At 49.7% G+C, this 17,291-nt stretch overlaps 1 protein-coding gene across 1 annotated transcript in view; it reads left to right on the top strand.

Annotated features, from left to right (window-relative positions):
- OVOL2 (ovo like zinc finger 2) overlaps positions 1 to 927 on the top strand; it is a 33,915-nt gene extending 32,988 nt beyond the window's left edge. Inside the window, 1 exon segment of the mRNA XM_021077829.1 lies at positions 243 to 927. Within this exon segment, the coding sequence (XP_020933488.1) occupies positions 243 to 565 (323 nt within the window). The 3' untranslated portion in view covers positions 566 to 927.

Here is a 17,291-nt window from a genome sequence, read left to right as displayed (position 1 = left end):
TGTAAGTGACATCATATGGTATTGTCTTTCTCTTTCTGACTTACTTCACTTAGTATGAGAGTCTCTAGTTCCATCCAGGTTGCTGCAAATTTTGTTCTTTTTTCTCTTCTGCCCATTTTTGAATTGGGCTGTTTGCTTTCTGGCCATTGGGTTGTTCATGATGACTTTTGATGGCTTCATGGGTGGGAGGCTCTGGCTTGGCCAAGACCAACCAGTGCTGTGTCTGCCCCTTGCCCTTGCAGGCATTCGCCCCTACAAATGTGACATCTGCCACAAGGCCTTCACCCAGCGCTGCTCGTTGGAGTCCCACCTGAAGAAGATCCATGGCGTGCAGCAGCAGTACGCCTACAAGCAGCGCCGGGACAAGCTGTACGTCTGCGAGGACTGCGGCTATACCGGCCCCACGCAGGAGGACCTGTACCTGCACGTGAACGGTGCCCACCCAGGCAGCGCCTTCCTCAAAAAGACATCCAAAAAACTGGCAGCCCTCTTGCAAAACAAGCTGACGTCCACGCTCCAGGAGAACGCCAAACTGAGTGAGGAGGAGGAGGAGGAGGAGAAATGAGAGGAGGAAGGGGGACGCCAACGCTGCCATGTGTACACGGATTTCTGGTCTTGAGGGTCTCTGGCCCGTGGGCCCTTTCCAAGTACAAGTGTTTTGTTCATCTCTCTGTGCTTTGGGAGCCTCAGCTGGGGCTCCGATCCAAGGCTGTCAATTCTGACAGTGGCATCAGGCCCCCCAACCCCTGGGGTCCTAGGGAACATGGTCACATGAATGACAGTTTGTGGATGTGGCTGTGATCACGGTGCAGGATTTTTTTTTTTTTAAGGATTTTCACACATGGAGGCAAGAGTGTTCTTAGAGAGACACCCCTTGGAGAGATTGATGTGGTGACTTAAAATAAAAGTACTTTCACTTGAAATGCTACTCCGGCAAGGAAAATGAATTATATTATTCTGAAAGAGATTACAGGAATTATTTTAATAAATGGAATGTCCTGGTGAAATTCTCCTGATCAGAATGAAATAGGAGAGCGCTGGCCTGTAGCTCCGTTTAGGGCTCATCATGGGACCTTCGACTTCAGGTTATCTGTGGGTTGATATTTTGTACTAGTGGGTGGGTTTGAAGAGGCAGATCTTGAGCTTTGGGTGAAGGTAAACAGACGGCTGGTGACAAGATAGCACCACACGTGGCTGACAAGCAGAGTCGCCGGGCTGAGCTGGGCTTGGCAGGTGGTTCCTGCAGAGACGTTCTGTCCTCTGGGGCTGGGGCCTGCTGGCTGAAGGCCACCCTCCCTTCCTTGAGTCTGGCACTGGGGATGACTTGGGGCCAAGGCTGGAGGGTGGGGAGATAGCACCCCGGCGGGACAGATGGCGCCGTCAGCGTCTCCTTCAGGGCATGTGACAGCCTTTGACCTTTGGCCACCTGCCCCTCCTCACCTGGAAGGTTAACGATAAAGCCAGTCTGAGGCCAAGGTGGGGCAAAAGGGAGGCAGCCGACCGGGGGTCAGGTGTGAGTGGTTTCCAGGGTCCCTCTGTGCCTGGTGGGGCAGGAGGAAGGACCTAGACCCTTCAGGGCACCCCTGGGGCTGGGGAGAGATTTACGCCAGTCCCGGGAGCTGCCTGGGCCGAATGAGCAGGTTCCTGTCCACCCTGGAAAGTCAAGAAAGTCTTTTTTTGTTTGTTCCTTTGTTTTTTTTTGCCTTTTCTAGGGCCGCACCCACGGCATATGGAGGTTCCCAGGCTAGGGGTCCAATCAGAGCTGTATCTGCCAAGCCGACGCCACAGCTACAGCAATGTGGGATCCGAGCAGCATCTGCGACCTACACCACACCTCATGGCAACGCCGTATCCTTAACCCACTGAGCAAGGCCAGGGATCGAACTTGCAACCTCGTGATTCCTAGTCAGATTCGATAACCACTGAGCCACAACGGGAACTCCAAGAAAGTCTTTCTTTGAGGCTGGGCCACCTTGGTCCGGGGGAACAGCATTTGGATGATGGGGCCATTTTCCTGTTTCCTTCCTCCTTCCATTGTCCCCCCCCCACCTTCTCTCCTTACTTCTCTCCCCTCTACCACCACTGTGGGCCAAGCCTCATGCCAAGATCTGGAAGTTTAAGTGATAGGTCCTGTCAGTTAACATTTTTCTGCCGAGTCAGCACTTTTCGGAAGGGAGGAAGGGAGGGAGGAAGGAGAGAAAGAGAAAGAAAGAGAGGGAAGGAGGAAGGAAGGAAGAAAGCCCTCCAGTTGAGCACCCCTTGTTGCACTGAGTTCTCTGGAGCAATCCTCCAAGTGTTCCTGGGTGTGTGGGGGGTCAGCATCCCTGCGCCCAGGGGCAGTGAGGGGACCACAGAGGCTGGGGCTGGAGGAAGGGGCCAGGAATCCTAAATAGTCATACCTCCTCTTTTCCTCTGTCTCCCCATCCTCCCTTCGGAGAGGAAAGACAGGACCTCAGGGGTGACGATGGCTGCACGGGAGGCAGGCGTGAGATGGGCAGATCCTTCCCATCTGGCTTCTCCAAAGGGCAAGGCTCAGACTGAGGGTCCAATCTGAGGGGTCTCTGTGGTTCCTACTCCGCTGCATCCGAAGCTCTGGGTGTTTGGGCCAAGGCTGCAGTGCTACATGGTCTAAGTGGCCACTCTCGAGCCTAAGCAGTGGCAGGGGTTGCCCTTGGGACTGACAGCGGCACAGTGGGGTGGGGTGTGGTGGTTGCCCGGTGCAGCCTTGAGGGACAGAGCCAGTGCTGAGGGCTCAACCCTGGGTCCAGAGGGCACATTGCATGTCTCTCAGCACTTGATTCGGAGGAGAGAGAGGCTAGATGGCAGCAGACTTGCTTCCCTCAGTTATCTGGGTGATTAAGACAACAAAAAGGCGCATTCTTATAAGGGAACATCTAAATGACTCTGGCTGGACCAGCTGGCCTGGGACCTGTTTTGCACAGGGGTGGTAAACTGCTGACATGGTGTTCTCTTTAGGGTCAGATTTTTACTAAACAGAGCTCTTTTGGTTGCAAGTGATGAAAACCCAGTTTAAAATGACTTTAATGGGGAGTTCTCGTCGTGGCGCAGTGGAAACGAATCCAAGTAGGAACCATGAGGTTTTGAGTTCGATCCCTGGCCTCTCTCAGAGGGTTAAGGATCTGGCGTTGCCGTGAGCTGTGGTGTAGGTGGCAGACGTGGCTCGGATCTGGCATTGCTGTGGCTGTGATGTAGGCTGGCAGCTACAGCTCCCATTGCACCCCTAGCCTGGGAACCTCCATGTCCACGGGTGCGGCCCTGAAAAGACAGAAAAAATAAAATAAAATGACTTTAATGGAACAAAGAATGTATTGGCTGTAACTTCTAGAGTTCTTCCAGCTTGAGGGGTGGCTGGTTCTAGGTGCTTGAATCATATCATCCTTCTTTCTGTCTTTCATCTGGATTTTCTTCAGGTGGCTTCTTGCTCAGGTGAGGGTTGGGTGGTCCCACAGTGCAGCAGCCCAGCCAAAGTGGGAGTTATCTTCCAGCCAAAGATCCTGGGCTGATGCTTCTTGTCTCTCATTGGCCCAGTTTGGCTCTCATCACTGCCCCCCACTTCCACCCCAGCCAATCACTGTGCTCTCTGAGGTACAGGGCTCTCTTGCCCCAGGTTTGAGCCTTGTACTCCTTGCTCCTCTGAAGCAGGGCTGGAGAGAGTAGGCTGGCTACACCTCTGGCCTGGGATGAGTGGGAAAGTTGTTCTCTAGCAGAAAAGCAGGGTGCTGTGACCAAAGAGGAAATGGAGCTTGGGCAGGTGGACCAGCTCAGACAAGGCCCAGCTGCTGTAACAAAGATTCACAGCATGGGGTATGGCTTAAAGAAGGCGGAAGGGTATTTCTTCCTCACCTAGCAGTTCTGGGTTGATGGGTAGTTCCCCTCCAGGCCAACACTCAGGGACCTGGACTTCTTTCTTTTGTTACTGTCACGCCCTGGGATCTTGTCAACATGTGCATGGTTGGACCAGGGGCTCTGTGGGTTTTAGCCACCAAGAGAATTGTCTTGGTTTGTGTTCCTCTAGAAGCTGATTTTGAGGCAAGAGTTCAAGGTCATGTCAGTGGCTTAGGAGGTGATCCCAGGAAGCATCTGTAGGGAAGTGTGACAGGAGAAGAGAGACAACCAATAAAGGGACTGTAACCAAGAAAGTTATGCTTTGGAGTTCCCGTCGTGGCTCAGTGGTTAACGAATCTAACTAGGAATCATGAGGTTGCAGGTTTGATCCCTGGCCTCGCTCGGTGGGTTAAGGATCCGGGGTTGCTGTGAGCTGTGGTGTAGGTCACAGACGTGACACAGATCCTGAATTGCTGTGGTTCTGGTGTAGGCCAGCGGCTATAGCTCCGATTAGATCCCTAGCCTGGGAACCTCCATATGCTGCAGGTGTGGCCCTAAAAAAAAAAAAAAGAAAGAAAAAAAATGCTTTGGGCAATCCCATCGGTCATCTCTGGGAGACAGTACAGACCTGCCTTAGTTACCCCACTTGAGAGACGTAGGAAGCCATTGTCCACCAGCTCCCCACACCTGGGGGTTTGGTTGTGGGTGCTGGCAAGGGGGGGGGCATTCATTTCTAGGCATGTCTACCTTGCTCTGTGCACTGGTCAAACTTCCTGTGCCAGGAAAAGCCCTCAGGCAGAGGTCGAAGGCTTGGCCATAAGCAATCCTATGCACCACATAGAGCAAATGCCAAGGGGGCCTGGATGGGGTGGCACTGAGTCTGGTACAGGAGTGTCAGGGTCACACCTACCCCTCTGAAGCTGCTGACCAAATGTGGCACCTGGTCCTTCCACTCACATTCCAGGGTGATGATCTCCCCAAATCATGTGGGGAGCAGGAAAATGCAGCCCTCCCAGCGACAGCGCTCTGCTGGGATTGGGGAACGGATGTTGGCAGGGTTGGGGGTTGCAGCTCACAGTCTGCCACTGCAGGCAAAACCCGCTGACAACCACCCAAGCCTCTGACCCCCTGCTCCCAACCCTGTTTGCCTGTCCTGCTCTCAGCCACTGTCGGGAAATCCAGCTACAACATCCACTGATTCTTAGGCTGGTGGTCCTGGAAACTTAAGTCCATAGGTGGTGAGGATAGAAACAGATGAGCTATTGTCAGTGTTTCATATCCCTTGCTGGAAACCATTTCTTAGTCTGCATGAAACCCACCCAGCAGTATTTTGGTGTTAGGTCAGCACCTAGTATGGAAACCGATCCTTGTGCTTGTCAGAAGTGTCTCCTGGAGTTCCGGTCGTGGCTCAGCAGGCTACAAATCTGGCTAGTATCCATGAGGATGTGGGTTCAAACCCTGGCCTTGCTCAGTGTAAGGTCCTTTGTTGCCATGAGCTGTGGTGTAGGGTGGCAGCTGTCGCTCTGATTTGACCCTTCGCCTGGAAACTTCCATAGCTGTGGGTGCAGTCCTGAAATGAAAAAAAAAAAAAAAAAAAAAAAAGGAAGTGCCTCCTGATAGTTCGTTTTGGAGAGAGGCGTCTGTTAGCTGTCAGTGTGGTTTATTTGGTTGATGCCTTAGGTTGGGTTCCTTGAAGCAAAGCCTGAGACAGGGAATGAGGAAGAATCTACTGGGGGAGCCCTCAGGAGAAACCAACAAGGAGGTGAGAGATGCAAAGTACAGCAGAAAGAACCCAGGCAAGGATGAGGGCTCAGCTGGAGTCTAGCCTCAGGCTGATCCCAGGGGGAGCTCTGGAGCCTGAGGTGCCGTGATGCTGTTCCACCTCGGGATGCTGTTCCACCTCAAGGTCAGAGAGGCTGGGTATTGGCTGTGGGTTGTCCCTGCGGGGAGGGGAAGGCATGACCACCAGGCTATTTAGCAGCCAACACTCTAGGAACCAAGGGGTGGTTCACTTGGAGGTCTCCAAGGTGAAGGAGGGAGGAATTATGGGAATGGATTCTTAGGGGTGAAAAAGACTGAGGTCCTTAGGCTCTGGCTACTTCTCCATGGAATAGTTCCATTTTATTTTATATTTATTTATTTATTTTGGCTGCACCTGCTGCATGCAGTGTTTCCTTTGCCACAGTCAGACCTACGCCACAGATGTAACCAGAGCTACAGCAGTGCCAACCCCAGATCCTTAACCCGCTGAGCCATGAGGGAACTCCTGGAGTATTTACATTTTAAAAGTCTTGGGAAAGAATGTGGGAGTTCCCATCGTGGCTCAGTGATAATAAACCAGACTAGTCTCCATGAGGACTCGGATTCTATCCCTGGCCCCGCTCAGTGGGTTAAGGATCTGGTGTTGCCATGAGCTGTGGTGTAGGTTGCAGATGAGGCTCAGATCCCGAGTTGCTATGGCTGTGGCATAGGCCAGCAACTGTAGCTATTATTCTACCCCTAGCCTCGGAACTTCCATATGCCGCTGGTGTGACCCTAAAATAAAAAATCAAAAATAAAAAATAAAAAATAAAAAGAAAAGTCTTGACGTTCCCTGGTGGCTCAGCAGGTTAAGGATCTAGCATTGTCACTGCTGTGGCTTAGGTCAGTGCCCTGGTGCAGGTTTGATTCCTAGCCCAGGAAGTTCCACATGCCGTGAGTGCCCCCCCCAATAATAAGGGACCTCTTTTGGGGCTAAAGGAATGGATCACTTATTGCAAATTATATGGTGTTTGTGGAGAAATTTTTAGAACTCTAAAATGTGTGCAGAGAAAAGTTTTCCCTTCAAATATGTTTCTGAAATCTATTGACAACTATTGTAGCCAAGCACTTTTAGCCTCTCGTGTTACCTTTCTTGAGTTTCTTTACTCAGATAGAAGCAAATATATGTAGCTTTATTCTTTGCTGTTATTTTTTAATTAACATATAGCATTGTGCATACTTGCTGGAACCTTGCATTTTTCTTTTTTAAGTTTTGTTTTATTTTTTTTACTGAAGTAAATTTACAATGTTGTGTTCTTGGTACACAGCAAAATAATTCAGTTTAACATGCATATATATTCTTTTTCATATTTTTTCCATTAGAGTTTATTACAAGATATTGAGTATAGTTCTCGGTGCTATACAATAAGACATTGTTGTTTATTTTATAAAAAGTAGTTTGTATATTAATCCCAAACACTTTTTTTTTTTTTTTTTTTTTTTTTCTTTTTAGGGCTGCACCCGTGGCATATGGAGGTTCCCAGGCAGGAGTCGAATCAGAGCTGTAGCTGCTGGCCTACACCACAGCTCACAGCAACACGGGATCCTTAACCCACTGAGCAAGGCCAGGGATCGAACCAGTGTCCTCATGGATACTAGTCGGTTTTGTTAACCACTGAGCCACAACGGGAACTCCTGTTAAGCCCAAACTCTTAATTTATCCCTCCCCCCACACCACATTTTTCTTTAAAAAATGCATCTAGTAGCTCTTTCCATAATAGTACCAAAACATGCTCTCATTCTGCTTTACAGCTCTCTGCTTTCATGGTATGTGGATGTACCATAACTTAGGTTAGGGGTCTTGTCCTGATGGACATTTATGTTCCCAAAGTTTTGCTACTGTGAAGAATGCTACCATGAGTAACTTGTTTTTTTTCTGTTTTTTTTAATTTAATTTTTTTTTTTTCTTTTTGTCTTTTGTCTTTTGTTGTTGTTGTTGTTGCTATTTTTTGGGCCGCTCCCGCGGCATATGGAGGTTTCCAGGCTAGGGGTTGAATCGGAGCTGTAGCCACTGGCCTACGCCAGAGCCACAGCAACGCAGGATCCGAGCCGCGTCTGCAACCTACACCACAGCTCACGGCAACGCACGCGGGATCCGAGCCGCGTCTGCAACCTACACCACAGCTCACGGCAACGCCGGATCATTAACCCACTGAGCAAGGGCAGGGACCGAACCCGCAACCTCATGGTTCCTAGTCGGATTCGTTAACCACTGCGCCACGACGGGAACTCCTTATTTAATTTTTAAAAAATTTTTATTATTTTTTATTTTTTTTGTCTTTTCTAGGGCCGCTCCCGCAGCATACGGAGGTTCCTAGGCTAGGGGTCTAATCGGAGCTGTAGCTGCCGGCCTATGCCAGAGCCACAGCAACACGGGATCCGAGCCATGTCTGCAACCTACACCCAGCTCACAGCAACGCTGGATCCTTAACCCACTGAGCAAGGGCAGGGACTGAACCCGCAACCTCATGGTTCTTAGATTCGTTAACCACTGAGCCACGACGGGAACTCAGTAACTTTGTACATATGTCAGTTCATGTACGTGCAGACATACCTGTGGATACGTTCCCAGCAATGCTGTTGTTAGAGCTGAGGGCAGACCCGCAGAACATCAATCCGTAGGGCTCACTTCCCTAGCTCAGCGGTACACCAATTGGATTAGCAGTCTCACCAACAGAGTGTGAGAGCCCCTTCTCCCCACCACCCTGCCGACCTTTTATTGCCATGGTTTGGGATTTGGGCCAATCTGGTGGGAAGAAATAGTTTCTCAGTGTAATTTTTTTGTTTCTAATTGAAGTAGAGTTGGTTTACAAAATTATGTTAATTTCGGGTGTACACTCAGTGTAATTTTATTTTACATTTTTCATTTTCTTGTTTCTTTTTCTTTCTTTCTCTTCTTTTCTTTTCTTTCTTTCTTTTTTTTTTTTTTTTTTTTTTTGTCTTTTTAGGACCACATGCATATGGAGGTTCCCAGGCTAGGGGTCGAATTGGAGCTGCAGCGGCCAGCCTATGCCACAGCTCACGGCAACGCCAGATCAGGGATCAAACCCAAGTCCTCATGGATACTAGTTGGATTTGTTACTGTTGAGCTGCAGTGGAATGACCACGTTTTTCTTTTTTTCTTTCTTCTTTTTTTTTTGGCTGTGCTTGTGGCATGTGGAAATTCCTGGGGGCAGGGATCAAAACTGAGCCACAGCAGCAACCCAAGCCACAGCAGTGACAACAGACCAGATCCTTAACCTTCTGCACCACCAGGGAACTCCCATTTTTCTTATTATGTGTGAGAGAACCCTTAGGAACTTGTTTGTTTTTAATCTATCAGGAAGTTTTGTTCTTTGTGGTCAAAGTTACTAGTTTCGCCTTCCGTCATTTATCCTTCCATTTTGTTCATGTTGGTTTTTCTTGGCCAAGCAGAAGTTTTGTGAGTTTTATATAGTTTGAATTGAGACATCTTTTTCTTTTAAGGTTACTGGAGGTTGAGTCAGAGATAGAAAGGCCTTCCCACTCCAGGGTTGTATCGGAATTGTCATGCTTTTTTCCAGGCCTTTAATGGTTTCATTTTATCATGTATAAGTCTTTGATCCGTTTGGACTATTTCCTGGCGTATAGTGGGAGGTATGGATCCAACTTTATCATTTTCCAGATGGCCGATGAGAGATTTTTTTTTTTTTTGAACAGGGAGCTGGTCCAAAACACACCAGAGAACGCTGTCTTTAGGAAAAGGTCGTCTGCCTCGGCAGAAGGTATTGGGAGTTAGAGTGAGCTTTAATTAGCAGAGACTCATTTATTCAGTGAATATTAATGGAGTGCCCACTGTGGGCTCTGTGCTTGTCTAGACACTGACCCAGAAGAAGTAGTGCCAAGTCCCTGCCCTCCAGGAGTGTCCATTCTCTTGGGGGGGGGAGGGGACAAACAAGAAATAAACAGTATATACTATGTTAACTACTATAGAAAAAAACAGATTTGGTGTTCCAGTTACCATGACTACAAAAATTGTGCCAAGGAGTTCCCATTGTGGCTCAGTAGCAACAAACCTGACTAGCATCCATGAGGATGCAGGTTCAATCCCTAGCCTTGCTCAGTGGGTTAAGGATCTGGCATTACCATGAGCTGTGGTGTAGGCTGCAGATTTGACTTGGATCTGGCATGGCTGTGGCTGTGACATAGAGTGGTGGCTGTGGCATAGACCGGCAGCTGCAGCTCCGATTTGACCCCTAGCCTGGGCACTTCCATATGCCACAGGTGCTGCCCTAAAAAGACAAAAAAAAAAAAAAAAAAAAAGAGAGAGAGAGAGAGAGAGAGAGAATCGTGCCAAAACTTTGGGGCTCTGTGGGGCAGGAATTTGGACAGGGCACGGCACCAGGCCAGAGGGGCTGGCTTTCCTTGGCTCCAGGATGTCTGAGCCTCTAACGTGAGGGCTGGAGCCTGCAGAATGTCTGTGCCTGGTTCACTCCTGCATCTGGGGGTTTCTGGTGGCTGTCACCTGGGGCCGCGAGTCCTCTTCACAGGGCCTCTCCTGATGGTCTCTCTCTGTGGGCTTCCTACCCTATGGTGGCCCCAAGGGAGAATGTTCCAATAGGAGGGAGTCAGGCGGAGGCTCTGTCTCCTGGGAAAAGCTCACCTCTGAGGCTGCAGGGAGACTTCTGCCATATTTTCTGTTAGAAATGAGAACCTGGGGGAGTTCCTGTCGTGGCTCAGTGGTTAACGAATCTGACTAGGAACCATGAGGTTTCGGGTTCAGTCTCTGGCCTTGCTCAGTGGGTTAAGGATCTGGTGTTGCCTTGAGTTGTGGTATAGGTCGAAGATGCGGCTCGGATCCCGTGTTGCTGTGGCTCTGGCGTAGGCCGGCAGCTGCAGCTCCGATTAGACCCCTAGCCTGGGAACCCCTATATGCCGCGGGAGCGGCCCCAGAAAAGGCAGAAAGACAAAAAAAAAAAAAAAAAAAAAAGAAAGAAATGAGAACCTGGGATTTCCCTTTGTGCCTCAGTGGAAATGAATCTGACTAGTATCCACGAGGATGCGGGTTGGATCCCTGGCTTCACTCAGTGGGGTAAGAATCCGGCATTGCCCTGAGCTGTGGTGTAGGTCACAGACGTGCCTCAGATCTGGTGTTGCTGTGGCTGTGCCGTAGGCCAGCAGCTACAGCTCCCATTCAACCCCTAGCCTGGGAACTGGGAATTTCCGTGTGCCGTGGGTGGGACCCTAAAAAGCCAAGAGAAAAAGAAGAAGAAGGAGAAAAGAGGTGAGTCCCTAAGACTGGTCCATGTCGGAGAGGAGGGAAATGAGTCTCTCTCTTAGAAGAGCTTATGGGACCATGCATGTTGCTATGGCCCGTTTTAGAAAACAGGATCTGCCACATAAGGCAGAGGGCTGGGACGAGGATGGGTAGGCGACGTTTGTGGACTTTCGGTGCTTTCTATGGGGGGCCAGGGACGTGTGGCCTGGGAGAAGTGAGGGCACAAACCTACAAACCTACAGTTAGAGTAGGGTGTTCCAGGCAGAGGGAGGAGCAGAGGCCAAGGCTGGGAGGCAGGGTGTGCTGAAAAGCAGAGGGGTGAGAAGAGATGGGTGCATTTAGAAGAGGTCAGGGCGCAGGCGGCTATGGTAGGTGTTTGCGAAGATGGCAGCCTTTCTCCTGAATGAATTGAGAAGCCATTGAGAGTTTTGAGCCAAGGAATAGCGTGATCTCACATTCGAACAGGCTTGCTGTGGGAATGGATTTGGAGGTGGGAGGCTTGGGTGGAGGTGGGGAGACCAGTTAGGAGGCCACTGCAGAAATACGGGCAGGACCCAACGAATGTTTGGACCAGGGTGATACAGGAGGAGGTGGCAAGAATGGCCAGATGCTGGGTATGCTTTTGAAAAGAGGGCTAACTGGGTTTGTTGATGAATTGGATGTGGGTTAACGGACAGACCGTACATCTTTTTTCGTCTGGGACAGTTTGAGTTTACATGTGAATGATGCCAGCACCCTAGCTACGAGAAAAAGAGAGGAGTCAAGGATGGCTCCAGAGTTTTTATGCAAGAGTTGTGGTGCCATTTACTGAGATGGGAATGAGTGACTGTGAGAAACTGGGTCCGGGGAGGGGTGGAGTCAGGAGTTCTGGTTTGGATCTTTTCAAGTTGTCTGTGAGATGTCCAAGTGTCTGGGAAGGTGGGTGCTGCTGCACAAGGTCTGAGGTGGGCACCTGAGTGTTGCTGGAACAGAGAGAGCACGAAGCCACGAAGCTGGATGCCATTGTTCCAGCAAAGAGAAATGCCCTGGGCATGTGGGCACATGGGCAGCTGCCTTGGGGGTTAGGGTGTGAGGGAGCACCCAGCGATGGAGACTAAGAAGGAGCTGCCATCAGAAAGGAGGGATGCGGTGGGAGTTGGTGGTGTGGGTGCACCTTGACCAGTGTCACCAGTATACACCTGCTCATGGCTTCAAATGAAAATCTTTCAGAGGAGTTCCTGTTGTGGCTCAGTGATAACAAACCTGACTAGTATCCATGAGGACTTGGATTCTATCCCTGGCCTCGCTCAGTGGGTTAAGGATCTGGCATTACCGCAAGCTGCTGTGTCGGTCACAAATGCGGCTCAGATCCGGCGTTACTGCGGCTGTGGTGTAAGCTGGCAGCTATAGCTCCGATTTGACCCCTAGCCTGGGAACTTCCGTCTGCTGCAGGTGTGGCCCTAAAAAAAAGAAGCAAAAAAATAAAAATTAAAAAAATAGAAAATCTTTATGAGATGTATTTGGAGGACTCATCTTAAACAGAGGACAGGGAACACAATCCAGTCTGTTACCAGTGACCTAGTCACTTTATAAACATCGCCTGCTGTGGCTCCATTTGTAAGTATGACTTCTTGAGCAGCTGTGGCCCACAGGTCCGCTAGTCCCCTGGCTCTGCAGCCCAGGTAGCCTGCACCTGCTCCTGCCCCGCAGTGTCTGCCCTCTTCTCACCATCCTGCCACGCAGACATGTGAAGGAGTCACCTGGGACCTTCCCACCCATTGAAGCCACAGACAACGGCAGCCCCAGCAAAACTCCGTGGGGAGCAGAAGAACCACCCAGCTGAGCCCAGGTGGGTCCACAGAACTTTGAGTGATGATAAAATGAGTATTGTTTCTATCACTTAGTTTTGAAGCAATTTGTCAAGTAGCAACAGTAACTGGAGCACTGCCCCTAACCACCCCCTCAGATTGCAGCCTCTGTCTCTATTTCCCTTCCTCTGCATGGTTTCTCTTCTCAGCACTTAACATTTTTATACACGCATTGGGGTTTTTAAAAATTTTTTTAGGGCCACATCTGCAACATAGGGAAGTTCCCAGGCTAGGGGTCAAATTGGAGCTACAGCTGCCGGCCTACGCCACACCCGCAGCAACTCAGGATCTGAGCCCCATCTGCAACCTAAACCACAGCTCACAGCAATGCTGGATGCTTAACCCACTGGGCGGGGCCAGGGATTGAACCCATGGATACTAGTGGGGTTCATTACTGCTGAGCCACATCGGGAACTCCTATATATGTATTTGTTTACTGTCTGTCTCTCCTATTGCACTATAATCTCCATGGACATGGGAATTATGTTTGTCCTGCTCATTGCTTTATCCCTGGAGCTGGGGACAGTGCCTGATTCATAATAGGCACTCCATACATACTTGTTGAATGGGTAAATGGGTGAGTATTGACTCTTCTAAGATAAAAATAGCCTTGGTTTTAGAATGACCCTTTTCCTCTGAGCAAAACCATCCAGTCCCCGTCTTACCAGGTCATGCACTGTTCTGTGAGGTACCTCCTGTAAGTGGCCTTGGGCATGAAAATCCACACATTCTTATCGACCTCCTGCTACATGGAAGACCAACTGGAAAACGAATAGGTAAACCTTTAAAAAGAAACAGCAGCTTTAAACAAATCCAGTTCAGTGTTTGAGGAATCCCCTGTGTTCCCAGAGAGGGCCCAGGAGCAGTAGATGATGCAAAGCCAGCTGGTGGAAGAGGCGGAGGTCCCAGGTCCCCAGGTGAGAAATGAATCGAGGGCACTGACCCCTCTGCTCCTGACTCCCAGGGCCTGCCCTGCACCGCCACCACCTAGAAGTCCCCCTAGAGAGGCCTCCTGGGCCCTGGGCATCTGGCCTTCCATGCAGAAGGCCAGGTTCCCATGGCCGCCACCACGGTCCACACAATTGCTATTTCAGTTCTCCCCTGGGTTCCATCTGCCTGACGTTCTCTCAACCGATTCCAAGCCCAGTGCACCATTTTAGCTGACGTGGGGGAGTGTTTCGTGGGGACAGCAGATGGATGGGATGACAAATAGCAGGATGGTGGGGGACAGCTGAGAAGTGCTTTTCCTGTGCAGGAGCTGTTGGCCGAGCACGTGCTCCACACAGTCTAAAGGCGCCGAGGGAGCAGTGGCGTGTGCTGGGGCACGGGGTGCAAACTGCTTCCATGTCCTTCTTTGTTGCTAAGCATCCTTGACCATGCATCCAGTTGCCCAACTCACCAACTGTCCAGGAAGCAGCCCTGAGGCAGTGGCTGATTTGCTCCCAGGGTGCATGGCGTGGTTATGGGGAAGTGAAACAGAAGAGAAGAGGAGTTCCCATTGTGGCTCAATGGAAACAAGCCCAACCAGTATCCATGAGGATATGGGTTCAATCCCTGGCCTCATTCAGTGGGTTAAGGATCCGGTGTTGCCATGAGCTGTGGTGTAGGTTGCAGACACAGCTCGGATTCAGGTTGCTGTTGCTGGGGCTGTGGCATAGGCCGGCAGCTTCATCTCCAATTCAACCCCTAGCCTGGAAACTTCCATCTGCTGCAGGTGCAGCACCCCCGCCCCTCAAAAAACACAAAACCACACAGAAGAGAAGAAACCCAAGGGTCAGCTTGGAGCACGTTACTGCTATGGGCAACCAGGCCTCAGCCCCGCTGGGGACTTCTGGGCAGCCCAAGAGGTGGGGAGTTGGGTTATTCATCCACCACTGCCTGTGTTTTGTTGGCCAAGGGTGGCCCCCAGGAGCGTTAACCTCATGGAACTTTGGCCTGCCTGTAGCCAGATGAAACCTCCAGGTAGAAGTTCTCAGGTTCTTACTAAGAGGTCAGCTCAGGCTGCTCTAACAAAGTTCCATGGACAGGGTGGCTTAAAACAATAGAAATGCATTTCTCACAGTTTTGGAAGCTGCAAGTTCAAGATCAGGGTGGCAGCATGGTCAGGTTCTAGTGAGGGCCCTCTTCTGGGTTGCAGGTGACTGCCAAATTCTCCTGTCCTTGTATGGCAGAAGGGGAGCAAGCCAGCAGCTCTGGCTTATTCCTATAAGGGTGCTAATTCCTCATGACCTAATCACCTCTAAAGGCCCACTTCTGAACATCATCATGTTGGGATTAGGGCTTCAACAGACAAATCTGGGTGGTGGGGCGAGGGGACACAGACCATGGCACCATCATTTGTGACAGCGAGTGCCGAGGGGATTTGGACAGGGTGAGACAGGGTGCACCTGCCACAGGTAAGGTGCTGTTCCTGAGCTGGGGGCTGAGGAAATACAGAGCAGTCTAGTTGGGGAGGTGGCAGTACAAGCAGGTGAGGTGAATTCCGGCACAGAGGCCTGTGTCAGATGCTGTGGGAGGCAGATCACCACCGAGGGCAGTGGGAAGCTGTGGAGAGCAGGGAACACGAGCAAGGTCCTGGGAGCCAGGTGAGGTTCAGGGTTACATAAGTGTAGTTAACAGATCACATTTCTGCCTCTTCCGCCTTCTGCAATGTTGGATGGCTGGGATTCCTGACTAGGAATCTGTTTCCCAGGCATTCAGCAGGAAAGCTACATGAGAAAGGGGCTGGGGCCTTACTCATCTCCACATCCTGGGATGACACCATCAGGGCTGATTGGGAGGGACAGCAGGCTGGTAACCAATCAGAGGATCCTGGCATTGGAAATGGTTGGAGAGGTCCCTGGCCCTGACTTTTCATCTGTGTCTTATGTGGCTGGCACCTGGCTTTTACAACCACCCGGGGTGTTCCCTTGTGGAGCTGCAGATTAAGGATCTTGTTACTGCAGCAGCCCAGGTTGCTGCTGTGGTGCTGGTTCAATCCCTGGCCCCAGAACTTCCACAATGCCTTGGACGTGAGCATTAAAAAAAAAAAAAAAAAAAAAAGAGCTCAGCACTTGGATGCCAACACTTTGTCATTTGTCCCAGCGGCTCTCCTTTCTTTCCTCCTGCCTCTTTGTGCCCCCTGCTTCATGCCTTGCCTCAGGGAGTAGGTTTATGACCTGCACTATTTATAGTCCTTTACAGATTGAGAAGCATAGGAACAGACAGGCTCACACTTGCTGCTTACAGCCACTCTGTAAGGCAGGTAAGAAGTTATTAGCTGCATTTTTCAGTTGAAGAAACCAAGGTTTCCCAAATGTCAAGGTTACGTGTCTAGGAAGTGGCAGGTCCAGGAGGCCCACCCAGGTCCACGTCCCATGAGACTCCCTCCTATTACTACCCTCCCCCCCACCTTCCTGAAGGTAGGGGTGGTTAAACCGGCCACTCCTTCCCTCTTGTCTCTGGTCAGGCTTCCTCGCTGCCTAGATGACTTGAGACCGTTTTGTGTGCTGCTCATGCGCTGCTCTAAATAAAACCTCTGTTGGCTGTAGCTTTGGGCCCTTCTTTTGCTCAAATACTTTCTTTAACCAAGAGAAAGCAAGGCCTCCAGTTTGGCCTCTGGAGAGCAAGGGAATGGAGTTAGAATGAGTAGCATGGTTTTGGTTTTGTTGTATTTATTTTATGGTTGCCTTCTGTTTATGGCAAGATGTTGCCCCTCTGAGCACCCAGTCTAAACTCATGCTCCTCCCCCGTAGCTCAGGCATTCTTTGTTTCTTCATGGTACTCTCAAGCTGTAATTTTCTTTCTCTCTTTTTTTAAATTGAAATATAGTTGATTTACAATGTTGTGCTAGTTTCACGTGTACAGCAAAGTGATTTATATATTTTATTTATATATTATATATATATTCTTTTTCAGATTCTTTTTCAAAACTTTATAGATTATTACAAAATATTGAACATAGCTCCCTGTGCTATATAGTAGATCCTTGTTGGTTACCTGTTTTATATATAGTAGAGTGTTTATCTTAACCCCAAACTTCTAATTACCCCCTCTTTCCCCTTTGGTAACCATAAGTTTGTTTTCTATGTCTTTGAATCTGTTCCCGTTTTATAAGTTCCTGTGTATCATTTTTGGGGGATCCCACATATAAACGACATCATATAATGTTTGTCTTCCTTTGCGTAACTTCACTTAGCATGATAATCTCCAGGTCCATCCATGGTGCTGCAAATGGCATTATTTCATTTTTTATTTTTTGTTTTTATTTATTTATTTTTTTTTGTCTTTTTGCCTTTTCTAGGGCCACACCCACGGCATATGGAGGTTCCCAGACTAGGGCTCGAATCGGAGCTGTAGCTGCTGGCCTACACCACAGCCACAGGAATACCAGATTCGAGCCGCGTCTGCGACCTACACCACAGCTCATGGCAGTGCCTTAACCCACTGATGGAGGCCAGGGGTCGAACCTGCATCCTCATGGATGCTACTCAGTTTCCGCTGAGCCGCAATGGAAACTCCTTATTTCTTTCTTTTTTATGGCTGTGTAATAGCCCATTGTGTATATACCACATCTTTATCCA

Source organism: Sus scrofa, chromosome 17, assembly GCF_000003025.6.
Source record: "Sus scrofa isolate TJ Tabasco breed Duroc chromosome 17, Sscrofa11.1, whole genome shotgun sequence".
Lineage (NCBI taxonomy): Eukaryota > Metazoa > Chordata > Mammalia > Artiodactyla > Suidae > Sus > Sus scrofa.
Note: the sequence above shows the minus strand (reverse complement) of the source record. Positions and strands in the feature narration are given on the sequence as shown.